This window comes from Panulirus ornatus, chromosome 66 (genome assembly GCF_036320965.1).
Source record: "Panulirus ornatus isolate Po-2019 chromosome 66, ASM3632096v1, whole genome shotgun sequence".
Lineage (NCBI taxonomy): Eukaryota > Metazoa > Arthropoda > Malacostraca > Decapoda > Palinuridae > Panulirus > Panulirus ornatus.
Genome location: NC_092289.1, coordinates 4,406,064 through 4,429,434, shown reverse-complemented (window position 1 = coordinate 4,429,434; position 23,371 = coordinate 4,406,064). Strand labels below are relative to the sequence as shown.

The 23,371-nt window shown below is 40.1% G+C and overlaps 1 protein-coding gene across 33 annotated transcripts in view; it reads left to right on the top strand.

The window, feature by feature from the left end:
- The first annotated feature begins 440 nt into the window (after window positions 1–440).
- LOC139746704 (uncharacterized) overlaps window positions 441–23,371 on the top strand; it is a 385,796-nt gene continuing 362,865 nt past the window's right edge. For 31 of the 33 annotated variants that reach the window (XR_011712199.1, XM_071658190.1, XM_071658187.1 and 28 more), the window contains exons 1-3: window positions 8,125–8,188; window positions 8,359–8,480; window positions 15,239–15,329. Coding sequence is in view for 32 of the 33 variants with exons in the window: in XM_071658190.1 (XP_071514291.1) it covers window positions 8,162–8,188; window positions 8,359–8,480; window positions 15,239–15,329 (240 nt within the window). In the remaining variant the exon portion in view is untranslated. Of the gene's footprint in view, window positions 653–8,124; window positions 8,189–8,358; window positions 8,481–8,669; window positions 8,801–15,238; window positions 15,330–23,371 lie in introns of those variants that run through there. The other 2 variants (XM_071658166.1, XM_071658167.1) reach the window with 2 other exon arrangements.

Genomic DNA, 23,371 nt, shown 5'->3' with positions numbered 1-23,371 from the left:
AGCTGCTGACAATGAAGTCTTCCTATATAAATTCATCATCGCATAGATATTGGGCAATATATGGAACAATATGTATATGTATATACACTAACAAGCGAATTGGTAAGAAAATATACTCACATGCAAAGCCACGCCCGTAATAACCACACCCAGCACTTTGTGACAATCGTCCATAATGAGAGTAAGGTGTGCAAGAAGGAATAACAATGTCTTCATAAAAGATATTTCATTATTGGAAATTATGGGATAATACCATGAAACCCTAAGGTTAAGACAACTGCATCATAATTAAGGAAACAGATAGACCCAGAGCTCACCGTCTAAGTGTAATATCACAGGATTTTCAATTAAAAAATAATATCTGGATTCATTAGAGAAATCATTGGAACCGCCCTTATTGAAAACCACGAGGAATTTGGAGGGAAAGTTTAGCTCAAAGATTTGTGTCTTCAGTCTCTTCTTCGTCCTGCCCCTCCCTATGGATTGTTGTAAGCAATGGCGTGAGGCAGCAGCTCCTAGTACACCCACATCTCAAATGTACCAGTTAACACACAGGAGCCATTGGCGCGATTTTGACGTGACATTATCCCAGATTCGTTTGACCTCAACGCCATTACGTATTTTCATCTAATTTGCTTCATCTTCTGCACAGGTAGGAGGGTTCTACAGAGTCGTAGAAGTAGTTTTTTGTACAGTTTGTGTAGGTAAATAATAATGATTTTGTTGAGAGTGAATCAGTATTGTATATAATCTTCTACCGGGTTTTAGATGGTGATAATACACCAACCATTACTGAACTCTTTAGAGATGGTGATTGAGAATTTTTTTTGTCTCTAGTACCACTAGCAACTTTTTTTTTTAGTATATATTTACATCCGTGAAAAGTTAACATTCGCGCTCTGAAACTGGGACGTGTGTGTGTGTATATATATATATATATATATATATATATATATATATATATATATATATATTTTTTTTTTTTTTTTTTTTTTTTTCATACCATTCGCCATTTCCCGCGACAGCGAGGTAGCGTTAAGAACAGAGGACTGGGCCTTTGAGGGAATATCTTCACCTGGCCCCCTTCTCTGTTCCTTGTTGTGGAAAAAAAAAAAAAAAAAAAAGGGGAGGATGTCCAGCCCCCCCGCTCCCCTTTAGTCGCCTTCTACGACACGCAGGGAATACGTGGGAAGTATTCTTTCTCCCCTATCCCCAGGGATAATATATATATATATATATATATATATATATATATATATATATATATATATATATATATATATATATATATGTAAGTTTTTATCGAGGATGTAAGGCATGTGTACGTGTACGAAGAGAGGAAAGTGATTGGTTCTCAGTGAATGTAGGTTTGCGGCAGGGGTGTGTGATGTCTCCATGGTTGTTTAATTTGTTTATGGATGGGGTTGTTAGGGAGGTAAATCCAAGAGTTTTGGAAAGAGGGGCAAGTATGAAGTCTGTTGGGGAGGAGAGAGCTTGGGAAGTGAGTCAGTTGTTGTTCGCTGATGATACAGCGCTGGTGGCTGATTCATGTGAGAAACTGCAGAAGCTGGTGACGGAGTTTGGTAAAGTGTGTGGAAGAAGAAAGTTAAGAGTAAATGTGAATAAGAGCAAGGTTATTAGGTACAGTAGGGTTGAGGGTCAAGTCAATTGGGAGGTGAGTTTGAATGGAGTAAAACTGGAGGAAGTGAAGTGTTTTAGATATCTGGGAGTGGATCTGGCAGCGGATGGAACCACGGAAGCGGAAGTGGATCATAGGGTGGGGGAGGGGGCGAAAATTCTGGGAGCCTTGAAGAATGTGTGGAAGTCGAGAACATTATCTCGGAAAGCAAAAATGGGTATGTTTGAAGGAATAGTGGTTCCAACAATGTTGTATGGTTGCGAGGCGTGGGCTATGGATAGAGTTGTGCGCAGGAGGAAGGATGTGCTGGAAATGAGATGTTTGAGGACAATGTGTGGTGTGAGGTGGTTTGATCGAGTGAGTAACGTAAGGGTAAGAGAGATGTGTGGAAATAAAAAGAGCGTGGTTGAGAGAGCAGAAGAGGGTGTTTTGAAGTGGTTTGGGCACATGGAGAGAATGAGTGAGGAAAGATTGACCAAGAGGATATATGTGTCGGAGGTGGAGGGAACGAGAAGAGGGAGACCAAATTGGAGGTGGAAAGATGGAGTGAAAAAGATTTTGTGTGATCGGGGCCTGAACATGCAGGAGGGTGAAAGGAGGGCAAGGAATAGAGTGAATTGGAGCGATGTGGTATACCGGGGTTGACGTGCTGTCAGTGGATTGACTCGGGGCATGTGAAGCGTCTGGGGTAAACCATGGAAAGCTGTGTAGGTATGTATATTTGCGTGTGTGGACGTATGTATATACATGTGTATGGGGGGGGGGGGGTTGGGCCATTTCTTTCTTCTGTTTCCTTGCGCTACCTCGCAAACGCGGGAGACAGCGACAAAGTATAATAAAAAAAAATAATGTAAGGCATGTGTACGTGTAGGAAGAGAGGAAAGTGATTGGTTCTCAGTGAATGTAGGTTTGCGGCAGGGGTGTGTGATGTCTCCATGGTTGTTTAATTTGTTTATGGATGGGGTTGTTAGGGAGGTGAATGCAAGAGTTTTAAAGGAAAGAGGGGCAAGTATGAAGTCTGTTGTGAATGAGAGAGCTTGGGAAGTGAGTCAGTTTTTGTTCGCTGATGATACAGTGCTGGTGGCTGATTCATGTGAGAAACTGCAGAAGCTGGTGACTGAGTTTGGTAAAGTGTGTGAAAGAAGAAATTTAAGAGTAAATGTGAATAAGAGCAAGGCTATTAGGTACAGTAGGGTTGAGGGTCAAGTCAATTGGGAGGTAAGTTTGAATGGAGAAAAACTGGAGGAAGTAAAGTGTTTTAGATATCTGGGAGTGGATCTGGCAGCGGATGGAACCATGGAAGCGGAAGTGGATCATAGGGTGGGGGAGGGGGCGAAAATCCTGGGAGCCTTGAAGAATGTGTGGAAGTCGAGAACATTATCTCGGAAAGCAAAAATGGGTATGTTTGAAGGAATAGTGGTTCCAACAATGTTGTATGGTTGCGAGGCGTGGGCTATGGATAGAGTTGTGCGCAGGAGGATGGATGTGCTGGAAATGAGATGTTTGAGGACAATGTGTGGTGTGAGGTGGTTTGATCGAGTAAGTAACGTAAGGGTAAGAGAGATGTGTGGAAATAAAAAGAGCGTGGTTGAGAGAGCAGAAGAGGGTGTTTTGAAACGGTTTGGGTACATGGAGAGAATGAGTGAGGAAAGATTGACCAAGAGGATATATGTGTCGGAGGTGGAGGGAACGAGGAGAAGTGGGAGACCAAATTGGAGGTGGAAAGATGGAGTGAAAAAGATTTTGTGTGATCGGGGCCTGAACATGCAGGGGGGTGAAAGGAGGGCAAGGAATAGAGTGAATTGGATCGATGTGGTATACCAGGGTTGACGTGCTGTCAGTGGATTGAATCAGAGCATGTGAAGCGTCTGGGGTAAACCATGGAAAGGTGTGTAGGTATGTATATTTGCGTGTGTGGACGTGTATGTATATACATGTGTATGGGGGTGAGTTGGGCCATTTTTTTCGTCTGTTTCCTTGCGCTACCTCGCAAACGCGGGAGATAGCGACAAAGCAAAAAAAAAAAAATATATATATATATATATATATATATATATATATATATATATATATATACACGGAGTAAAGACATTGTATGTGCCTATATATATATACATACAAGGCAAAGAGACAGTAACACAGGTGTAAAACTCTTTTCCCTCAAAACACACATTAAATACAAATTGTAATTCCACGTGATGGATCCTCATGGTCGCACAGCTTCTTCCACGTACAGCACGAAAATAAGAGTGGTCATAGGAGGCATGGAAGAGAGGTACTGCCGCTTATTGGATAACTGTTGGATTAACGATGGCTGTTCAGTGATCCAATACTTCATCGGCTGTTAAGTTTCTGTCTTCTCCCTATCTGCCTCCTTTCTACATGATATACTCGTGGGTTGCTGGTATTCAGTCAACACACATACACACTTAACACTTGACAACACATTAGTCACGTGATTCTTTATTAGTAACTAAATTTTCCAGTTGAGTTCCACGCGATAACCCTCCCGACCTGATAGTCCAACCTAATGCCGAAACCTCAGCTTAGGTAAAGTTCAAGAGGCCCGGCTTGACCAGTGTAGATTTCTCTTTATCATCCTGTAAAAATTTTGTAATTATACACACACACACACAAGGGTAACTGAACACAACCTTTAAAAGCTTTAAACAGTTCAGTGATATAAAAGAAATAGATCGAGGATGTAGGATTAAAAAATATGAGGAAACATAACATTTAATCAAGCAACTAACTCGTTAAAACATGTGAGGAAGTACTTTTACGGTATAAGATGGATGAATGAATGGAATAAAACGTCGATTTGCTGCATACAGACAGCATATGATAAATTGTATTATAGAGAATGTTCTAGAGTTGGGGCCCCACGAGTGTGAAACTCCAAGTATGAGTAGATAAGTATATATATATATATATATATATATATATATATATATATATATATATATATATATCATTTATTTTTATTTATTTTGCTATGTCGCTGTCTCCCGCGTTTGCGAGGTAGCGCAAGGAAACAGACGAAAGAAATGGCCCAACCCACCCCCATACACATGTATATACATACACGATATATATATATATATATATATATATATATATATATATATATATATATATATATATATCGTGTTTATCCCAGTGGACTCTTCGGATTATACTTGATCATGCGCAAAATCGTGACCCTTTTCGATATATATATATATTTTTTTTTTTTTTGCTTTGTCGCTGTCTCCCGCGTTTGCGAGGTAGCGCAAGGAAACAGACGAAAGAAATGGCCCAACCCACCCCCATACACATGTATATACATACGTCCACACACGCAAATATACATACCTACACAGCTTTCCATGGTTTACCCCAGACGCTTCACATGCCCCGATTCAATCCACTGACAGCACGTCAACCCCGGTATACCACATCGCTCCAATTCACTCTATTCCTTGCCCTCCTTTCACCCTCCTGCATGTTCAGGCCCCGATCACACAAAATCTTTTTCACTCCATCTTTCCACCTCCAATTTGGTCTCCCTCTTCTCGTTCCCTCCACCTCCGACACATATATCCTCTTGGTCAATCTTTCCTCACTCATTCTCTCCATGTGCCCAAACCATTTCAAAACACCCTCTTCTGCTCTCTCAACCACACTCTTTTTATTTCCACACATCTCTCTTACCCTTACGTTACTTACTCGATCAAACCACCTCACACCACACATTGTCCTCAAACATCTCATTTCCAGCACATCCATCCTCCTGCGCACAACTCTATCCATAGCCCACGCCTCGCAACCATACAACATTGTTGGAACCACTATTCCTTCAAACATACCCATTTTTGCTTTCCGAGATAATGTTCTCGACTTCCACACATTCTTCAAGGCTCCCAGAATTTTCGCCCCCTCCCCCACCCTATGATCCACTTCCGCTTCCATGGTTCCATCCGCTGCCAGATCCACTCCCAGATATCTAAAACACTTCACTTCCTCCAGTTTTTCTCCATTCAAACTCACCTCCCAATTGACTTGACCCTCAACCCTACTGTACCTAATAACCTTGCTCTTATTCACATTTACTCTTAACTTTCTTCTTCCACACACTTTACCAAACTCAGTCACCAGCTTCTGCAGTTTCTCACATGAATCAGCCACCAGCGCTGTATCATCAGCGAACAACAACTGACTCACTTCCCAAGCTCTCTCATCCCCAACAGACTTCATACTTGCTCCTCTTTCCAAAACTCTTGCATTTACCTCCCTAACAACCCCATCCATAAACAAATTAAACAACCATGGAGACATCACACACCCCTGCCGCAAACCTACATTCACTGAGAACCAATCACTTTCCTCTCTTCCCACACGTACACATGCCTTACATCCTCGATAAAAACTTTTCACTGCTTCTAACAACTTTCCTCCCACACCATATATTCTTAATACCTTCCACAGAGCATCTCTATCAACTCTATCATATGCCTTCTCCAGATCCATAAATGCTACATACAAATCCATTGTATATATATATATATATATATATATATATATATATATATATATATATATATATATATTATCCCTGGGGATAGGGGAGAAAGAATACTTCCCACGTATTCCCTGCGTGTCGTAGAAGGCGACTAAAAGGGGAGGGAGCCGGGGGCTGGAAATCCTCCCCTCTCATTATTTTTTTTTTAATTTTTCCAAAAAAAGGAACAGAGAAGGGGGCCAGGTGAGGATATTCCCTCAAAGGCCCAGTTCTCTGTTCTTAACGCTACCTCGCTAACGCGGGAAATGGCGAATAGTTTGAAAGAAAAGATATATATATATATATATATATATATATATATATATATATATATATATATATATATATATATATATATATACAAATGTGTGTGGGTGTGTGTGTGTGTGCAATTAAAAACCAACAGACCATTGGGTCTTTTCGATGTTGGTTGTGATAGTGGAAGTGTGGTAGGATGAGAGAAGCAAACGGATGACTTAAAGTAGAAATACCTGTAATCATCGTAGGCGTGGATTTGAAGCGAAGAATTTATATTTGTTCATAGTGTATGGTTAGTGTTGCTCTCTACTTCCCTGATTGGTTTATCATTAGATGTTAACAACTAACAACAGCTCATTTCCCTGATATTTCTCACCTGTAAGATCATGAAACATGTCGTCGTCAACCATATAGTGAAGCATCTGTCGAAATATTGTGGCCTGAACAACTTCCAACATGGGTCCAGGCAGAGGCCCTCTTGCGATATGCCGCTCATCACAGCCATTCATGACAGGACTGTGTTCTCATCGATCCAAGTTGACCTCATCCTGTTAGACTTCAGCAAGGCTTTCGACACGGTACTCGACCCACGCCTCCGGCTGAAATCAAAATACTTGGTTTCAGTGGCCATACCTAACAAAAAGAACATATCTAGTATTTGGTAAAAGGTTGGTGGGGGGAAGGGGTGTAAATTATGAACCCGACCAAAAATGTTAAGTTCCAAACAAGAGCGGTATGGAAGGACACAGGATCAGAGAACTTAAGGTTCTTTGGAATATGGGAATATGGACTCCATCCACTAGTGGTTGCCTAGATAATTGAAAATTTAACGCTTGTCATGAGAATGAAACAGTATACAGTAGAGTAGCAATATGCACTTCATAAATGATCATTAAGACAAAAGATGATTAGTTTGAACATGAGAAAAAACAATAGATTCACAACTGATTTGTTGACTACAAAGGAGATTATTAATGAAATGTGAACACGTTAGCATATAGTTCTCACGCACGCTTACAGAGATATTCAGTGGGACAACAGTTGGTTATTAATATGTATGCTAGGAGCTAAAACGGAAACTACTTAAAGTCATAGTTTTAATATCTAATACACTATTATAGAGCATGCAGCGAAATGTCTGGGAGTGTGTACAGGTAATTGAAAAACAGAGTTGATGAAAGAACTGAAGCGACTCGGGGAAAAATGGGAAAGGGTAATATGGTTTCTTTTAAGTTTCATCATAGTTTAGATTGTATGAATTATATACAGTTCTTTGAAGTGGGACAAAGGTCTGAGGACTTGAATATAACAGGATACTGTCTTCTTGTAATGGATATGGAGAAATTGTTTGATAGTTAACGTGGTGTTATGACTGAAGAAAGAAATGCTGTCAACGTGAATGTTGTTACCACGATAATAGGCGAGATACGCATGTTTGTGCATGTACTATGCATAATGACAACGGAGAGGTTCATTTTCTTCATGTTTGCCCAAGTGCAGTGCTCCGGTGATGCTCAACTATGAGCGATTTCTCAGCCAAAGTGCTTCTCTGTAACGCCTCGTATGCACTGCCAAAATTCATTCATTTCTTAGTACGTAAACAGATTTCAATCTTGTGAGATTCTTGTATTAGGCGTTAAAAAACTTTTGAAAGTGAAAGTAACGGCTGTATTGATTTTCGTAATATTGTAGAGCCCGCTAGAGGACGTAGGGAAGACTGGCCAATGAGGATCTCTCGTCTCCTGACAAAGGTCCTGACTGGGAAAGATTTCGATTTACTCATAATATTTCTGTCTTCCATATCAAATCGAGCAGTCACTGTGTCAGAAGGGTTAAGAACATGGGTCGAGAGGTGTGATAATCTGTAACTTCAAATTACTTTCAATATTTACGTAGAATTAAAGGAAAGTTTGTTTCTCAGGCACCTCTGAGTAGTGACCAATCAGGAGCGAGGAGCTCGAGCGGCATCAGTCGGGAGAGGAGCGCAGTGAACACCAGGTGCTGTGGGAATTACAATGTCCTCTCATATTTCGTGATATTAATGTAAGTAATGTGAGATATGAGAGTTTGTCGATCTTAGTGGATCAATGATATGCTTCAAAGTGGTCGTTTGTAGTTTCGTTTTGTTCAAGTGAACTGACGGAAAGAAATGATGGGTAAAGTCGTAGGATGACGCGCAGCTTGGAGAAGCTGTGACGCCATCTTGGTGCCGCTTAGGCTTTCCATTAAAGCGTTGAAAGTAGATGACAGTCACATACTTAGTTTGTTTAATGGCTGCGGCTTGGTGAACATAGATTATTACCGTTTACCTGTCAGCCCAATTGTCTTCGTTCAGAGTGGTGGAAACCGTGTGTAAATCAGAGGTGATAGCTGCTAGTACCGTTGTTCTTGTCAGTTTCCGGTGGATGTTTGTGAACCGAGAAATAAGAGAATTGAAGTATTGTCAGTTGTCAACAAGGTGTGAATGACGGTTGTATAGGTTGGGTCAGCAAAGATGTGGAACAACCATGTTAGTTTGTGGATGAGGTATAAGTGGTCCACTGCATAACCGAACCCAGTTTGGGTTTGGTTAGTTGCTGGTCCAGGTTTATAGTGTTCCTTCTGTACTGGAATGATTAGTGATAAGTAATCATGAATATATGCCATTCAGTTTGACGGGTTCTTAACACTGGTGCAACCATACCTTTTACTGACCATTATGAATGATTGTAACGACTGGAAATTATATTGGGATCTTATATATAATGGTTTTTCAAGAGTTAGTCGCATTTCTGGTATAGGACGCTTATAGCTTTGGATAGTGAGTTGCTTTGCTTTGCGATATCTGAATTAGGGGAATCTCAAGGGTTACCTTCTTGTTGTGCACCATTACCCATCACATTGATTTCATAGACCCCCCAAAGTTAATGCCAGCCCCTATGAAAGATAATTTCAATTGAATTTGTATTATTCTCCTCACATGGTTTTTGTAATCAAGATTTATATATTAACAAACTATAATATATATATATATATATATATATATATATATATATATATATATATATATATATATATATATTTATATGCAATCATTTTAATCCTCATTTATGTTCGAAGTTGTCTGGAATCAAGTGGGATAGGGTGATTATGAAGGTATCCCTGTGGAAAAGGGGAATGACTCAAGAGTTTGGAAACAAGTGGTTTTAAGATGGAATAGAAATGGCAGTGTGTGGAGTGAGCCGTATGTTGTAAATCAAGGTGATTGTGGTGAGTGTTATGAAGCCAAGGGAAGATATATGGTTGATATCAACAGTAAATGTAAATAAAGCTTTTAAAAACTCAGTAGAATTTATGAAAATTTTCCAGACCTTTCCTGGCATCCAAGATTTACCTTGAATTTTATATTTTTTGAAGAATGCTGCCTATTGTTTTGGTTGTTATTGCATTCTTTTGTGGGCCATTGCACCTATAGCAACATAAACAATGCCTAACAGTGATTAGTATTTGGTAACCTTTAGATTGTCATATATGTATTGAAAGGATAAGTATGGTACCAAAGGTCCTGTTGATTTTTATTAATTATTTCTATTCTATTGTCATTACCCCCCACACTTTTCCTGATATTTATAGCCTTCACTGCTTTCATGTAAATGAAATCCTCCAAATCATGCTGTGCCACTTTTATTTAAACACCACTTCCATTGCCAGAGAAAGTCATTCATTGTCAGAAACTGTTAGTTCTGCATGGCAAAGGTACTGCTTTACAGCATTTCCATTGTGACAAGAAAGTGACTAAGTTACTTGGAAAACAATTGTTGCAAGTTATTTGCTAAGACTCTGATATATTGGTGCAGGTGAGTGAAATCATGATTTGATTTTCCTCCTGGATTTATATGTTCTCATTCAGTATGTTCAAACTTATTCAGTAAAGGATTATATTGAGGTAGGCAAGGGCTCTTTTAACCTAAAACCTTTTCTGCATTTAAAGTTGGTGATGAGGTAGAGCTCTCTGATGACTCCCACTAGACATGAAATTAATGTTCATCTTTTTACTCATTAGTTTCAACATTTGTATGAATTGCTTTTTTTTAAAGTCTTCAGAAAAATATAGCATTCAAGTCATAAAGTAGAGGAAGAAAGTAAACAATAGCTAATGGCATAATGCATTTCTACTCACAGATGATGGTGAATTAGCAAAATAACCTCTGTTCAGTAATAAGGGTTACTACTATAATTAGGAAGTGTATTTGGTATGATTGGATTCTGTGCACATAGTACAATTGATTCGTGGAGCTGGTGAAAACTTCCACATGGTAGAAGGAAATTATGTTAGAGAAATTGAAAATCTAACTCAGCAAACCTTACCAAACAACATGTAATCTCAGTTGGTCTAATCTTTCCTTTTGTTTAGAGAAGGTTGGATTAGGGTAAGTAAGCTTTGATTATGAATCTTTTTTCCTTTTTAACCTTACTGTATATCCACTTTGTGGGGACTGTCATGTGTGAATTGTTATATATGATTACGGCTCCATAAACCAATTGTCAATCTCTCCTCACTCATTCTCTCCATTTAACCAAACCATTTCAACACACCCTTTTCTGCTCTTTCAACTTCATTCTTTTTATTTCCATACATCTCTTACCCTTTCATTATTTACTCAATCAAACCACCTCACACCACATGTTGTCCTCAAACATTAAATTATATTTCTAACACATCCACCCTCCTCCGTACCACCCTATCTATAGCCCATGCCTCACAACCATATATTGTTGGAACTACAATTCCAACAATCTCCGTGATAACGTTCTCTCCTTCTGCACATTCTTCATCTCTCCCATATCCTTCGTTCCCTCCCCCACCTTGTGACTTACTTCCACTGCCATGGCTCCATTTGCTGCTAAGTCTGCTCCCAGATATCCAAAACACTTCACTTCCTCCAGTTTTTCTCCGTTCAAACTTGTATCCCACAACCCTTCTGAACCTAATAACCATGCTCTTATTCATATTTACCTTCAGCGTTCTCCTTTCATACACTTTTCCTAACTCAGTCACCGATTTCTGCAGTTTCACACTTTAATAAGCCACGAGCTGTGTTATCGGCAAACAACAACTGACTAACTTCCCAGGCCCTTTCGTCCCGAACGGAATGCATACTCGTCCCTCTCTCCAAATCTCTTGCATTTACCTCCCTAACCACCCCATCCATAAACAAATTGAATAACCATGGAGACACCACACACCCCTGCTGCAGACCGATATTCACTGGGAACCCATCACTCTCCTCTCCTCCTACTCGTACACATGCCTTACATCCTTGGTTAAAACTTTTCACTGCTTCTAGTAACTTACCTCCCACACCATATACTCTTAAGACCTTCCACGAAGCATCTCTAACAACCCTATCATATCCCTTCTCCAGATCCATAAATGCTACATACAAATCCATCTGTTTTTCGAAGTATTTCAAACACATTCTCTAAAGCAAACACCTGATCCACACATCCTCTACCACTTCAGAAACCATACTGCTCTTCCCCAATCAGATGCTCTGTACATGCCTTCACCCTCTCAAGTCAGTACCTTCCCATATAATTTCCCTGGAATACTCAACAAACTTATGCCTCTTTAGTTTGAACACTCACCTTTTCAGGTACGGAAAAGTTGTTATCAAGGCTGGGCCTTAAATGATATATAAGGAGGTTAATGATAGGTAAAATGAAGAGCATAGGAAATGTATTTATAAGGAGGTTAATGATAGATAAAATGAAGATAATAGGAAATGCATTTTTGAATTTTGGAGGGATTGATAAATGTTTTAAAATGTGCCAGGTCATAGGCATTTGGAAAGATATGAGAGGGTAGAGTTCCAAGGCTTCAAAGTGTAGGGAAAGAAACAGTTGCCAACACTTGAGTTGCAAATGGTCACACAGTTATCATGTATTTTTGAATTTTGGAGGGATTGAAAAATTTCTTTTTAAGATGTGCCAGGTCATTGGTGGTATTGGGAAAGACATGAGAGGGTAGAGTGTTTCAAAGTGTAGGGAAATTTTTTCCCAGAACTTGAGTTGCTAATGGTCACACAGCAGCTTGCTGAGTACTGTATGGTCTAGCCAGTAGTGGGGGCACAAAGGCAGCCAGCTCTGGAGTTAAAACCAAATGTAATATGCATAGAAGAGGAAAAGTGAACCAACATTTAGCATAGGTTATTTTTTGAAGTTGCTTGGGAGAGTTAATAAGTCAGATCAGTTTTGACCCAGATTTAGGAAGAAAGGATACAGACCTAGAACCACCCTTGATGTGGGAGCAGTATTCCATACAGAGACAGATCAGTCCTTGTATAAAAGGAGCAGCTGTTCATAAGAAAACGAAATTTTGATGCCAGAACAGGATTTTCAGTTTCTTAGAGGCAGCCTTAACTATTTTTGTAACATCAGGTTTCCAAGTTACTCTGGATGTTACTGTATCACCAAATGTTCATTGAGTTAGAGGTGGAATTGCAGAACCAATAAAAGAGAGGAAAGTTGTGTGGCATTTTCAGCTGAGAGATGGGCAGAAACTGGGTGTTGGAGGCATTAAACTTAACTAGATTTTGTCTACCTTGCTGAGACATCCTGTTCAAGTTTGAGTTTTTTTGAGAAAGTTGTATTGAGACAATATGCAGATTGAATAAAAGGAGCTGATTTGAAGGATGTGCGAATGCAGTGAATGCACTAGAGTGCATTTGGGTATTTGTTGAAGAAAGGAAATGATTGATAAAAAGTAGAAAAAGTGCAAGAAACAGAACAGACAGAGGGACACTGATATAGATGGAGAAGGGGGAGAGGCAGATCCATAGACAACCATGGATATAGATTGGCGTGAGAGGAAGGAAGGAAGTGAAAAGAGGGAAGCTTAGAAATGAGACCCAGATGCCACATCCTGTCAAAAGGTTTTGATATATCAAGGGCAGCTGCATAGGATTCCCCAAAATCTTTCAAGGAAGGTGAGTAGACATTAGTAGAATACGAAATAATATCACCAGTGGATCTAGCCGTATGGCAACCATATTGGATCAGAGAGAAGGGTGTGACATTCATGATGTCTAAGGATAGAGGAGTTCAGGAGGGATTCAAAGACTTCAGAGATGATAGGTCTCAGACAAGAAAGTAATTGTTGAAGGATCAGAACAGGCACCCTGCTTAGGGTTGGAATGTAACAATGCATGTGTATAAGAAAAAGGAAAAGTTCTGGTTTTGCATAGATTTGGAACAGATGAACAAGCACAAGTTCAAGTATGGAGGCAGACTTTTACCACACAGGGATGGATGTCGTCAGATCCATAAGCCTTCCATGTGTTTAAGGAGAGAAGCCTTTTTTGGATGGTTCAAAAGATTACGGGGAGGGGCATAGGTTTAGTAAGAGTAGCATCGAGGATGCAGGAATGTTTTGAGATATCCAAGATAGAGTTAGAGGAGAAATGAGAGCCAAAGAGAGTGGTTTTGTTTAGGAAGGGACAGCTATAAAACCATCCCAAAGGAAAGGTAGAGCGACGGAAGTTTTTAGGGATACCCTTAGCTAAAGACTAGAAAGATTTGAATAAAGGTACTATCTACCACACAGATGATGTATTTGCATTGATTATGATTATAGGCATTGATAAATACTAAGTGGGAATCAGAGGAAGGAGAGTTTTTGTAAGCCAAACTGTGCTTGGCAACAGATTGAAGGTGTACAAGAAAATGCATTCAAACCTGAAAGCCTCTCAGCAGGGAAGATACTGAGTTAAGCCTTTAAGAATATTATGAAACTTACAAAATATAGATTAGACACAAAAAATGTAACAGCCCATCCAGGAAGCTAGAACAGTTGATTATTCAGTGTATAGCCAGGAGAAATGAAAAAGAAAACATGCATGGAACAGCTACAGAAACATATAGCAGAAAATTTAACATATGTTTGAAATCAGTCTGAGATGAACCAAAGATTGATGATTATGTAATGCAGGTGTCTGGTGAGTAGAAATAAGCTTTTACCTCAAGCAAGCAGTGCAGCGAGTTTTTCACACTATTCCTACCATCCTGGCTAAATTTTGTAGTTGCTCGTAGGAACACTTCTTTTCCACTGGGACTTTGCCTTTGATGTCAAAAGAATTGCTGTCAGTATGTCTTTCTTTTCTTTTAAACTATTCGCCATTTCCTGTGTTAGCGAGGTAGTGTTAAGAACAGAGGACTGGGCCTTTTTTGGAATATCCTCACCTGGCCCCCTCTGTTCCTTCTTTTGGAAAATTAAAAAAAAAACGAGAGGGGAGGATTTCCAGCCCCCTGCTCCCTCCCCTTTTAGTCGCCTTCTACGACACGCAGGGAATACGTTGGAAGTATTCTTAATCCCCTACCCCAGTATGTATTACATTGTATATCTGTGGTGTTATATCGCAGTGTGTATTGCAGTTAGAGTACATAATTAATGTATCAGAATGCATGATTTATTGAGATTTATAGAGAGGATGCACTTAGTTTGAACTTAATGTACATTTTTTTGTTTTCTAATGGTACTTTGTCTGTTATTTGTTACCTAGACCAAGCAAAAATCAGAAAAACAATGGAATGAATTAAAACTTACTTTACTAATATTACTGTATGGTTTTCTGGAGGTGTCCTTTTGTTATGTGATAATGAAATTTTAATCACATACTTTTTAGTTCTATTTTTTAAGTTTTTCATGTTATTCCTTTCAGATTTTTTTCCATCTTCAGTTTATTCAACTTTACATATTGCACTTGTAATTGATTTCCTACTAATTTCAATAAAGAAATTGATATCTTTTTCTCTCTTTTTAGGTGTGGCAAGATGGCAGAGGAGCTTCTCTCCCTGAAGTGGAATAACCATCAGGCACACTTCGTGGATATCCTCACTTTCCTGCGGGAACAGGTAGCCTACTTATTATGTTAATTGTTTAATACATTTTTTTCAGATCTAGTTTTTTTACATGATCTATTGACCATGACAATTTTAGATGTAGACTGACCTCCATGCAGCACCTTTTGGAAAATAGAATAAAAGTTGAAATGTTTGAGGACAGTAGGTGGTGTGAAGTAGTTTGATCGAGTAAGTAATTAAAGGGTAAGAGAGTTGTGTGGAAATAAAAAGGGTGTGGTTAAGAGAGCAGAACAGAGTGTGTTGAAATGGTTCGGACATATGGAGAGAATGAGTGATGAAAGATTGACAGAGAGGAAAATGGAGATCAAGTGTGATTTATTAAGGAAGGGGTTGACTGTGTTCTTGATTGGTTGTTAAGGATATTCATTGTAAGTATGGATCAGGGTGAAGTGCCTGAGGATTGGGGGAATGCATGTATAGTGACATCGTACAAAGGCACAGAGGATAAAGGTGTGTTCAAACAGGAGCATTCTTGGGAAATTTTATGGGAGGGTGTTGGTTGAGAGGGTGAAGGTATGTACAGAGTGTCAGACTGGGTAGGAGCAGTGTGGTTTTAGAAGTGGTACAGGAGGTGTGGGTCAATTGTTTGCTTTGAAGAATGTGTGGGAAATACTTAGAAAAACAGATGGATTTGTATGAAGCATTCATGAATCTGGAGAAGGCACATGATATGGTTGATAGTGATGCTTTGTGGAAGGTCTTGAGAGTATATGGTGTGTGAGGTAAGCTGCTAGAAGCAGTGAAAAGTATTTACCAAGGATGTAAGGCATGTGTACGAGTAGGAAGAGAAGAGAATGATTGGTTACTAGTGAAGGTTAGGGTGTATGATGTTCCCATGGTTGTTTAATTTGTTTATGGATGGGATGGTTAAAGAGGTAGGTTAGAGAGGGGCTAGTATGCCGTCTGTTGGGATTGAGAGGGCCTGGGAAGTGAGTCAGTTGTTGTTTGCTGATGATACAGCTCTTGTGGATGATTTAAGTGAGAAACTGCAGAGGTTGGTGGCTAAGTTTTGAAAATTGTATGAAAGGAGAAATTTGAGAGTAAAAGTGAATAAGAGCATGGTTATTAGGTTCAGTAGGGTTGAGGGACATGTTAATTGGGATGTAATTTAAATGGGGAAAAATTGGAGAAAGTGAAGTGTTTTAGATATCCGGGAGTGGACTTAGCAGCAGATGGAACCATGGAAGCAGAAGCGAGTCACACGGTGGGGGAGGGGGCGAAGGTTCTGGGAGCAACTAAGAGTGTGTGGAGGGAGAGAATGTTATCTAGGAGAGCAAAAATAGGTATGTTTGAAGGAATAGTAGTTCCAGCAATATTATGTGGTTGTGAGACATGGGCTATAGGTAGGGTTGTATGGAGGAGGGTGGATTTGTTGGAAATGAAATGTTTGAGGACAATATATGGTGTGAGGGGTTGTATGGAGGAGGGTGGATTTGTTGGAAATGAAATGTTTGAGGACAATATATGGTGTGAGGTGGTTTGATCGAGTAATTGATGAATGGGTAAGACAGATGTGTAGAAATAAAAGTGTGGTTGAGAGAGCAGAAGAGGGTGTGTTAAGTGGTGTGGACATATTGAGAGAATGAATGAGGAAAGATTGACAGGGAGGATATATTTGTCAGAGTTGGAAGGAACAAGGAGAAGCATGAGACCAAATTGGAGGTGGAAGGATGGAGTGAAAAAGATTTTGAGCGATTGGGGCCTGAACATACAGGAAGGCGAATGGCGTGCGAGGAATAGTGAATTGAAACAGTGCGATATACTTAGGTCAGCGTGCTGTCACCTCTGATACTTATATCCTCTTTGTCAATCTTTCCTCGCTCATCCTCTCTTTATGTCCAAATCATATCAACACTTTATATATTAGGAGCAAAATTGAATATTGCCATGATATGTGGTCATCAATGAAATGTTAAATATACATTTTTTTTTTTTTTTTTTTTTTTATACTTTGTCGCTGTCTCCCGCGTTTGCGAGGTAGCGCAAGGAAACAGACGAAAGAAATGGCCCAACCCCCCCCCCATACACATGTACATACACATGTCCACACACGCAATATACATACCTACACAGCTTTCCATGGTTTACCCCGGACGCTTCACATGCCTTGATTCAATCCACTGACAGCACGTCAACCCCTGTATACCACATCGCTCCAATTCACTCTATTCCTTGCACGCCTTTCACCCTCCTGCATGTTCAGGCCCCGATCACTCAAAATCTTTTTCACTCCATCTTTCCACCTCCAATTTGGTCTCCCACTTCTCCTCGTTCCCTTCACCTCTGACACATATATCCTCTTGGTCAATCTTTCCTCACTCATTCTCTCCATGTGCCCAAACCATTTCAAAACACCCTCTTCTGCTCTGCTCTCTCAACCACACTTTTTATTTCCACACATCTCTCTTACCCTTACATTACTTACCCGATCAAACCACCTCACACCACATATTGTCCTCAGACATCTCATTTCCAGCACATCCACCCTCTACACACAACTCTATCCATAGCCCACGCCTCGCAACCATACAACATTGTTGGCACCACTATTCCTTCAAGCATACCCATTTTTGCTTTCCGAGATAATGTTCTCGACTTCCAAACATTCTTCAAGGCTCCCAGAATTTTTGCCCCCTCCCCCACCCTATGATTCACTTCCACTTCCATGGTACCATCCGCTGCCAGATCCACTCCCAGATATCTAAAACCCTTTACTTCCTCCAGTTTTTCTCCATTCAAACTTACCTCCCAATTGACTTGACCCTCAACCCGACTGTACCTAATAACCTTGCTCTTATTCACATTTACTCTTAATTTTCTTCTTTCACACACTTTACCAAACTCAGTCACCAGCTTCTGCAGTTCTTACATGAATCAGCCACCAGCGCTGTATCATCAGTGAACAACAACTGACTCACTTCCCAAGCTCTCTCATTCACAACAGACTTCATACTTGCCCCTCTTTCCAAAACTCTTGCATTCACCTCCCTAACAACCCCATCCATAAACAAATTAAACAACCATGGAGACATCACATACCCATGCCGCAAACCTACATTCACTGAGAATCAATCACTTTCCTCTCTTCCTATACGTACACATGCCTTACATCCTCGATAAAAACTTTTCACTGCTTCTAACAACTTGCCTCCCACACCATATATTCTTAAAACCTTCCACAAAGCATCTCTATCAACTCTTATCATATGCCTTCTCCAGATCCATAAATGCTACATACAAATCCATTTGTTTTTCTAAGTATTTCTCACATACATTCTTCAAAGAAAACACCTGATCCACACATCCTCTACCACTTCTGAAACCACACTGCTCTTCCCCAATCTGATGCTCTGTACATGCCTTCACCCTCTCAATCAATACCCTCCCATATAATTTACCAGGAATACTCAACAAACTTATACCTCTGTAATTTGAGCACTCACTCTTATCCCCTTTGCCTTTGTACAATGGCACTATGCACGCATTCCACCAATCCTCAGGCACCTCACCATGAATCATACATACATTAGATAACCTTACCAACCAGTCAATAATACAGTCACCCCCTTTTTTAATAAATCCCACTGCAATACCATCCAAACCTGCTGCCTTGCCGGCGTTCATCTTCCGTAAAGCTTTTACTACCTCTTCTCTATTTACCAAATCATTTTCCCTAACCCTCTCACTTTGCACACCACCTCGACCAAAACACCCTATATCTGCCACTCTATCATCAAACACATTCAACAAACCTTCAAAATACTCACTCCATCTCCTTCTCACATCACCACTACTTGTTATCACCTCCCCATTAACCCCCTTCACTGAAGTTCCCATTTGCTCCCTTGTCTTACGCACTTTATTTACCTCCTTCCAAAACATCTTTTTATTCTCCCTAAAATTTAATGATACTCTCTCACCCCAACTCTCATTTGCCCTCTTTTTCACCTCTTGCACCTGTCTCTTGACCTCCTGCCTCTTTCTTTTATACCTCTCCCACTCACTTGCATTTTTTCCCTGCTAAAATCGTCCAAATGCCTCTCTCTTCTCTTTCACTAATAATCTTACTTCTTCATCCCACCACTCACTACCTTTTCTAATCAACTCACCTCCCATGCTTCTCATGCCACAAGCATCTTTTGTGCAAGCCATCACTGCTTCCCTAAATACATCCCATTCCTCCCCCACTCCCCTTACCTCCTTTGTTCTCACCTTTTTCCATTCTGTATTCAGTCTCTCCTGGTACTTCCTCACACAAGTCTCCTTCCCAAGCTCACTTACTCTCACCACTCTCTTCACCCCAACATTCTCTCTTCTTTTCTGAAAACCCCCACAAATCTTCACCTTCGCCTCCACAAGATAATGATCAGACATCCCTCCAGTTGCACCTCTCAGCACATTAACATCCAAAAGTCTCTCTCTCATGCGTCTATCAATTAACACGTAATCCAAGAACGCTCTCTGGCCATCTCTCCTACTTACATACGTATACTTATGTATATCTCGCTTTTTAAACCAGTTATTCCCAATCACCAGTCCTTTTTCAGCACATAAATCTACAAGCTCTTCACCATTTCCATTTACAACACTGAACACTCCATGTATACCAATTATTCCCTCAACTGCCACATTACTCACCTTTGCATTCAAATCACCCATCACTATAACCCGGTCTTGTGCATCAAAACCACTAACACACTCATTCAGCTGCTCCCAAAACACTTGCCTCTCATGATCTTTCTTCTCATGCCCAGGTGCATATGCACCAATAATCATCCATCAACTTTCAATTTTACCCATATCAATCTAGAGTTTACTTTCTTACACTCTACCAAATACTCCCACAACTCCTGATTCAGGAGTAGTGCTACTCCTTCCCTTGCTCTTGTCCTCTCACTAACCCCTGACTTTACTCCCAAGACATTCCCAAACCACTCTTCCCCTTTACCCTTGAGCTTCGTTTCACTCAGAGCCAAAACATCCAGGTTCTTTTCCTCAAACATAGTACCTATCTCTCCTTTTTTCTCATCTTGGTTACATCCACACATTTAGACACCCCAATCTGAGCCTTCGAGGAGGATGAGCACTCCTCGTGTGACTCCTTCTTCTGTTTACCCTTTTAGAAAGTTAAAATACAAGGAGGGAGGGTTTCTGGCCCCTTGCTCCCGTCCCCTTTAGTTGCCTTCTACAACACGTGAGGAATGTGTGGGAAGTATTCTTTCTCCCTTATCCCCAGGGAAAATATACATATTAGAGAGAATTCAGAAGCACTTTACAAGCAGCATTAAGGGAATTGATCATATGGACTACCATGAAAGGCTGACAGAACTGTAGCTATACAACCTTGCAAGAAGAATGATATGTTGATAATGCATAGCAAGAAATTATAGGGATAAGGGTTGGGCCATTCTTTTGTCTGTTTCCTTGCGCTACCTCGCAAATGCGGAGACAGCGACAAAGCAAAATAAATAAAAGTATATACAGAACATTATCCCGGAAAGCAAAAATGGGTATGTTTGAAGGAATAGTAGTTCCAACAATGTTGTATGGTTGCGAGGCGTGGGCTATGGATAGAGTTGTGCGCAGGAGGATGGATGTGCTGGAAATGAGATGTTTGAGGACAATGTGTGGTGTGAGGTGGTTTGATCGAGTAAGTAACGTAAGGGTAAGAGAGATGTGTGGAAATAAAAAGAGCGTGGTTGAGAGAGCAGAAGAGGGTGTTTTGAAATGGTTTGGGCACATGGAGAGAATGAGTGAGGAAAGATTGACCAAGAGGATATATGTGTCGGAGGTGGAGGGAACGAGGAGAAGAGGGAGACCAAATTGGAGGTGGAAAGATGGAGTGAAAAGGATTTTGTGTGATCGGGGCCTGAACATGCAGGAGGGTGAAAGGAGGGCAAGGAATAGAGTGAATTGGAGCGATGTGGTATACAGGGGTTGACGTGATGTCAGTGGATTGAATCAAGGCATGTGAAGCGTCTGGGGTAAACCATGGAAGGCTGTGTAGGTATGTATATTGGTGTGGCAGTGTGTATTCTGTGTAAGGGGGGCATGGCAATTCTTACGTCTGTTCCTTGCCTACTCGCAAACGCGGGCACACGACAAAGTACAAAAAAAAAAAAAAAAAATATATGTTATATGTTTTTGTATAATCATGCTCCACCTATCACACTGCATAAATTCCCCTGTTGCCTACTACCATGCGCCAGGACACAGACAACAAATCCCCCTCCTAGTCGAGCGCGAGGTACACAACAAAGGCCCCATTCGCTCACATTCAGTCTCCAGCTGTCATGCAATTATGCCCGAAACCACAGCTCCCTTTCCACATCCAGGCCCCACAGAACTTTCTGTTTTACCCCAGATGCTTCACATGCCCTAGACTGGCCCTCAGCCAGTGACTTGTCAAGGGTGAGGCATTAAAGGTTAAGAAGCAGCAGTGGAGTTCGCTAGGGAAGAGACTGTATTGCCGTAGCCACCCCTTTGAGGGAATTCCTGAAGGGAACAGGTTTCAGAGATAGATAGATCATGCTTAAGTAAAAGAAAAAACTTTTTTCCTGCTGCCACATGTTTTATTTTAGAAGTGAAATAGTATTTTTATAGATCATGCTTAAGTGAAAGAAAAAACTTTTTCTCCTGCTGCCACATGTATTATTTTAGAAGTGAAATAGTTTTTTTTTATAGATAGATCATGCTTAAGTGAAAGAAAAAACTTTTTCTCCTGCTGCCACATGTATTAGAAGTGAAAAAGTTTTTTTTTTTTATAGATAGATCATGCTTTAGTAAAAGAAAAAACTTTTTCTCCTGCTGCCACATGTATTATTTTAGAAGTGAAATAGTTTTTTTTATAGATAGATCATGCTTTAGTGAAAGAAAAAACTTTTTCTGCTGCCACATGTATTATTTTAGAAGTGAAATATAATTTTTTATAGGTAATTTATGAAGCAAAATTGTGTAGGCTTCGGTGAATTTTGTGAGCATACTCTTTGAAAGTTTAAAGAAAATGGATGAGTGGTCAGAGTGTAAGTCTTCAACATTTTAACACCCCTACAGTTTTCCCCCTCCCCATAACATTCAAGATTTGTGTACATGTTCCAAAGAAAAATATTTTCATAAATTTATTAGGTTTGTCTTGAACACAGTTCTCTGAATGAAATGATATGAAAGCCATCTTGTTAAGCGATTACTCTTAAGATGTGCTGCTTTACTGCTGGGCACATCAGCTAGCTAGGTGTTTTATGAGGCATAATGATGTGAAATGTGTATTGGAAGGGTTTTTGTCTCAAACAACTATTGATACTAAGGGCTTTATTTGTTATTTTTTTATTTCATTGCATCACAAATTATTACGAGAGTGTGCAGATCTTGTACGTACAGGTATCTTAGACCTTTTCACATAGACTGATGAGTATATAGAAAAATTTTAGGCTTTAGTAGCTTGTAATAATGAATAGGTTACCACGAAAAGCATGTAGTAACCAGTTCACGCTCCTGCATTTTCTGGCCCCCAACCACTCCAAATATTCTTCATTTCACCCTTCCATCTCCAATTTTGTCTCCCCCTTCTCCTTATCCCCTCCGCTTTCAGACCCATGTATCGTTTTTGCCAACCTCTTATTCATTCTCTCCATATGTCCACACCATTTTAGTACACCCTCTTCATCTTTCTCAACCACACTTTTCTAATTGCCACACCTCTTGCACTGTCATATTACATAATCAAACCACTACACACCATATATTGTCCTTAAACATTACTTTTCCAACACATCCTCCCTTCTGTTGGGTACCTGGTGAAATCTTCAGGGGTGAGAAGTGTATTTTAAGTTTTTTTTCCCAAGAGGCTGTTATTGCTAAGGGTTTTACCTGTTATTTTTTAGTTTCATGGCTTATAGCTTGGGTTGGCCCTGGCCTGTTAGATTTAGTCGTTGTTCCACCAAGCTGTTGGAAGCCGCAACCCTCAGGCCCACATATCCCCAAAGCTTGTTGTGGTACACTTTGAAGGTACTTGTTCAGAGCATTCTTAAACTTAC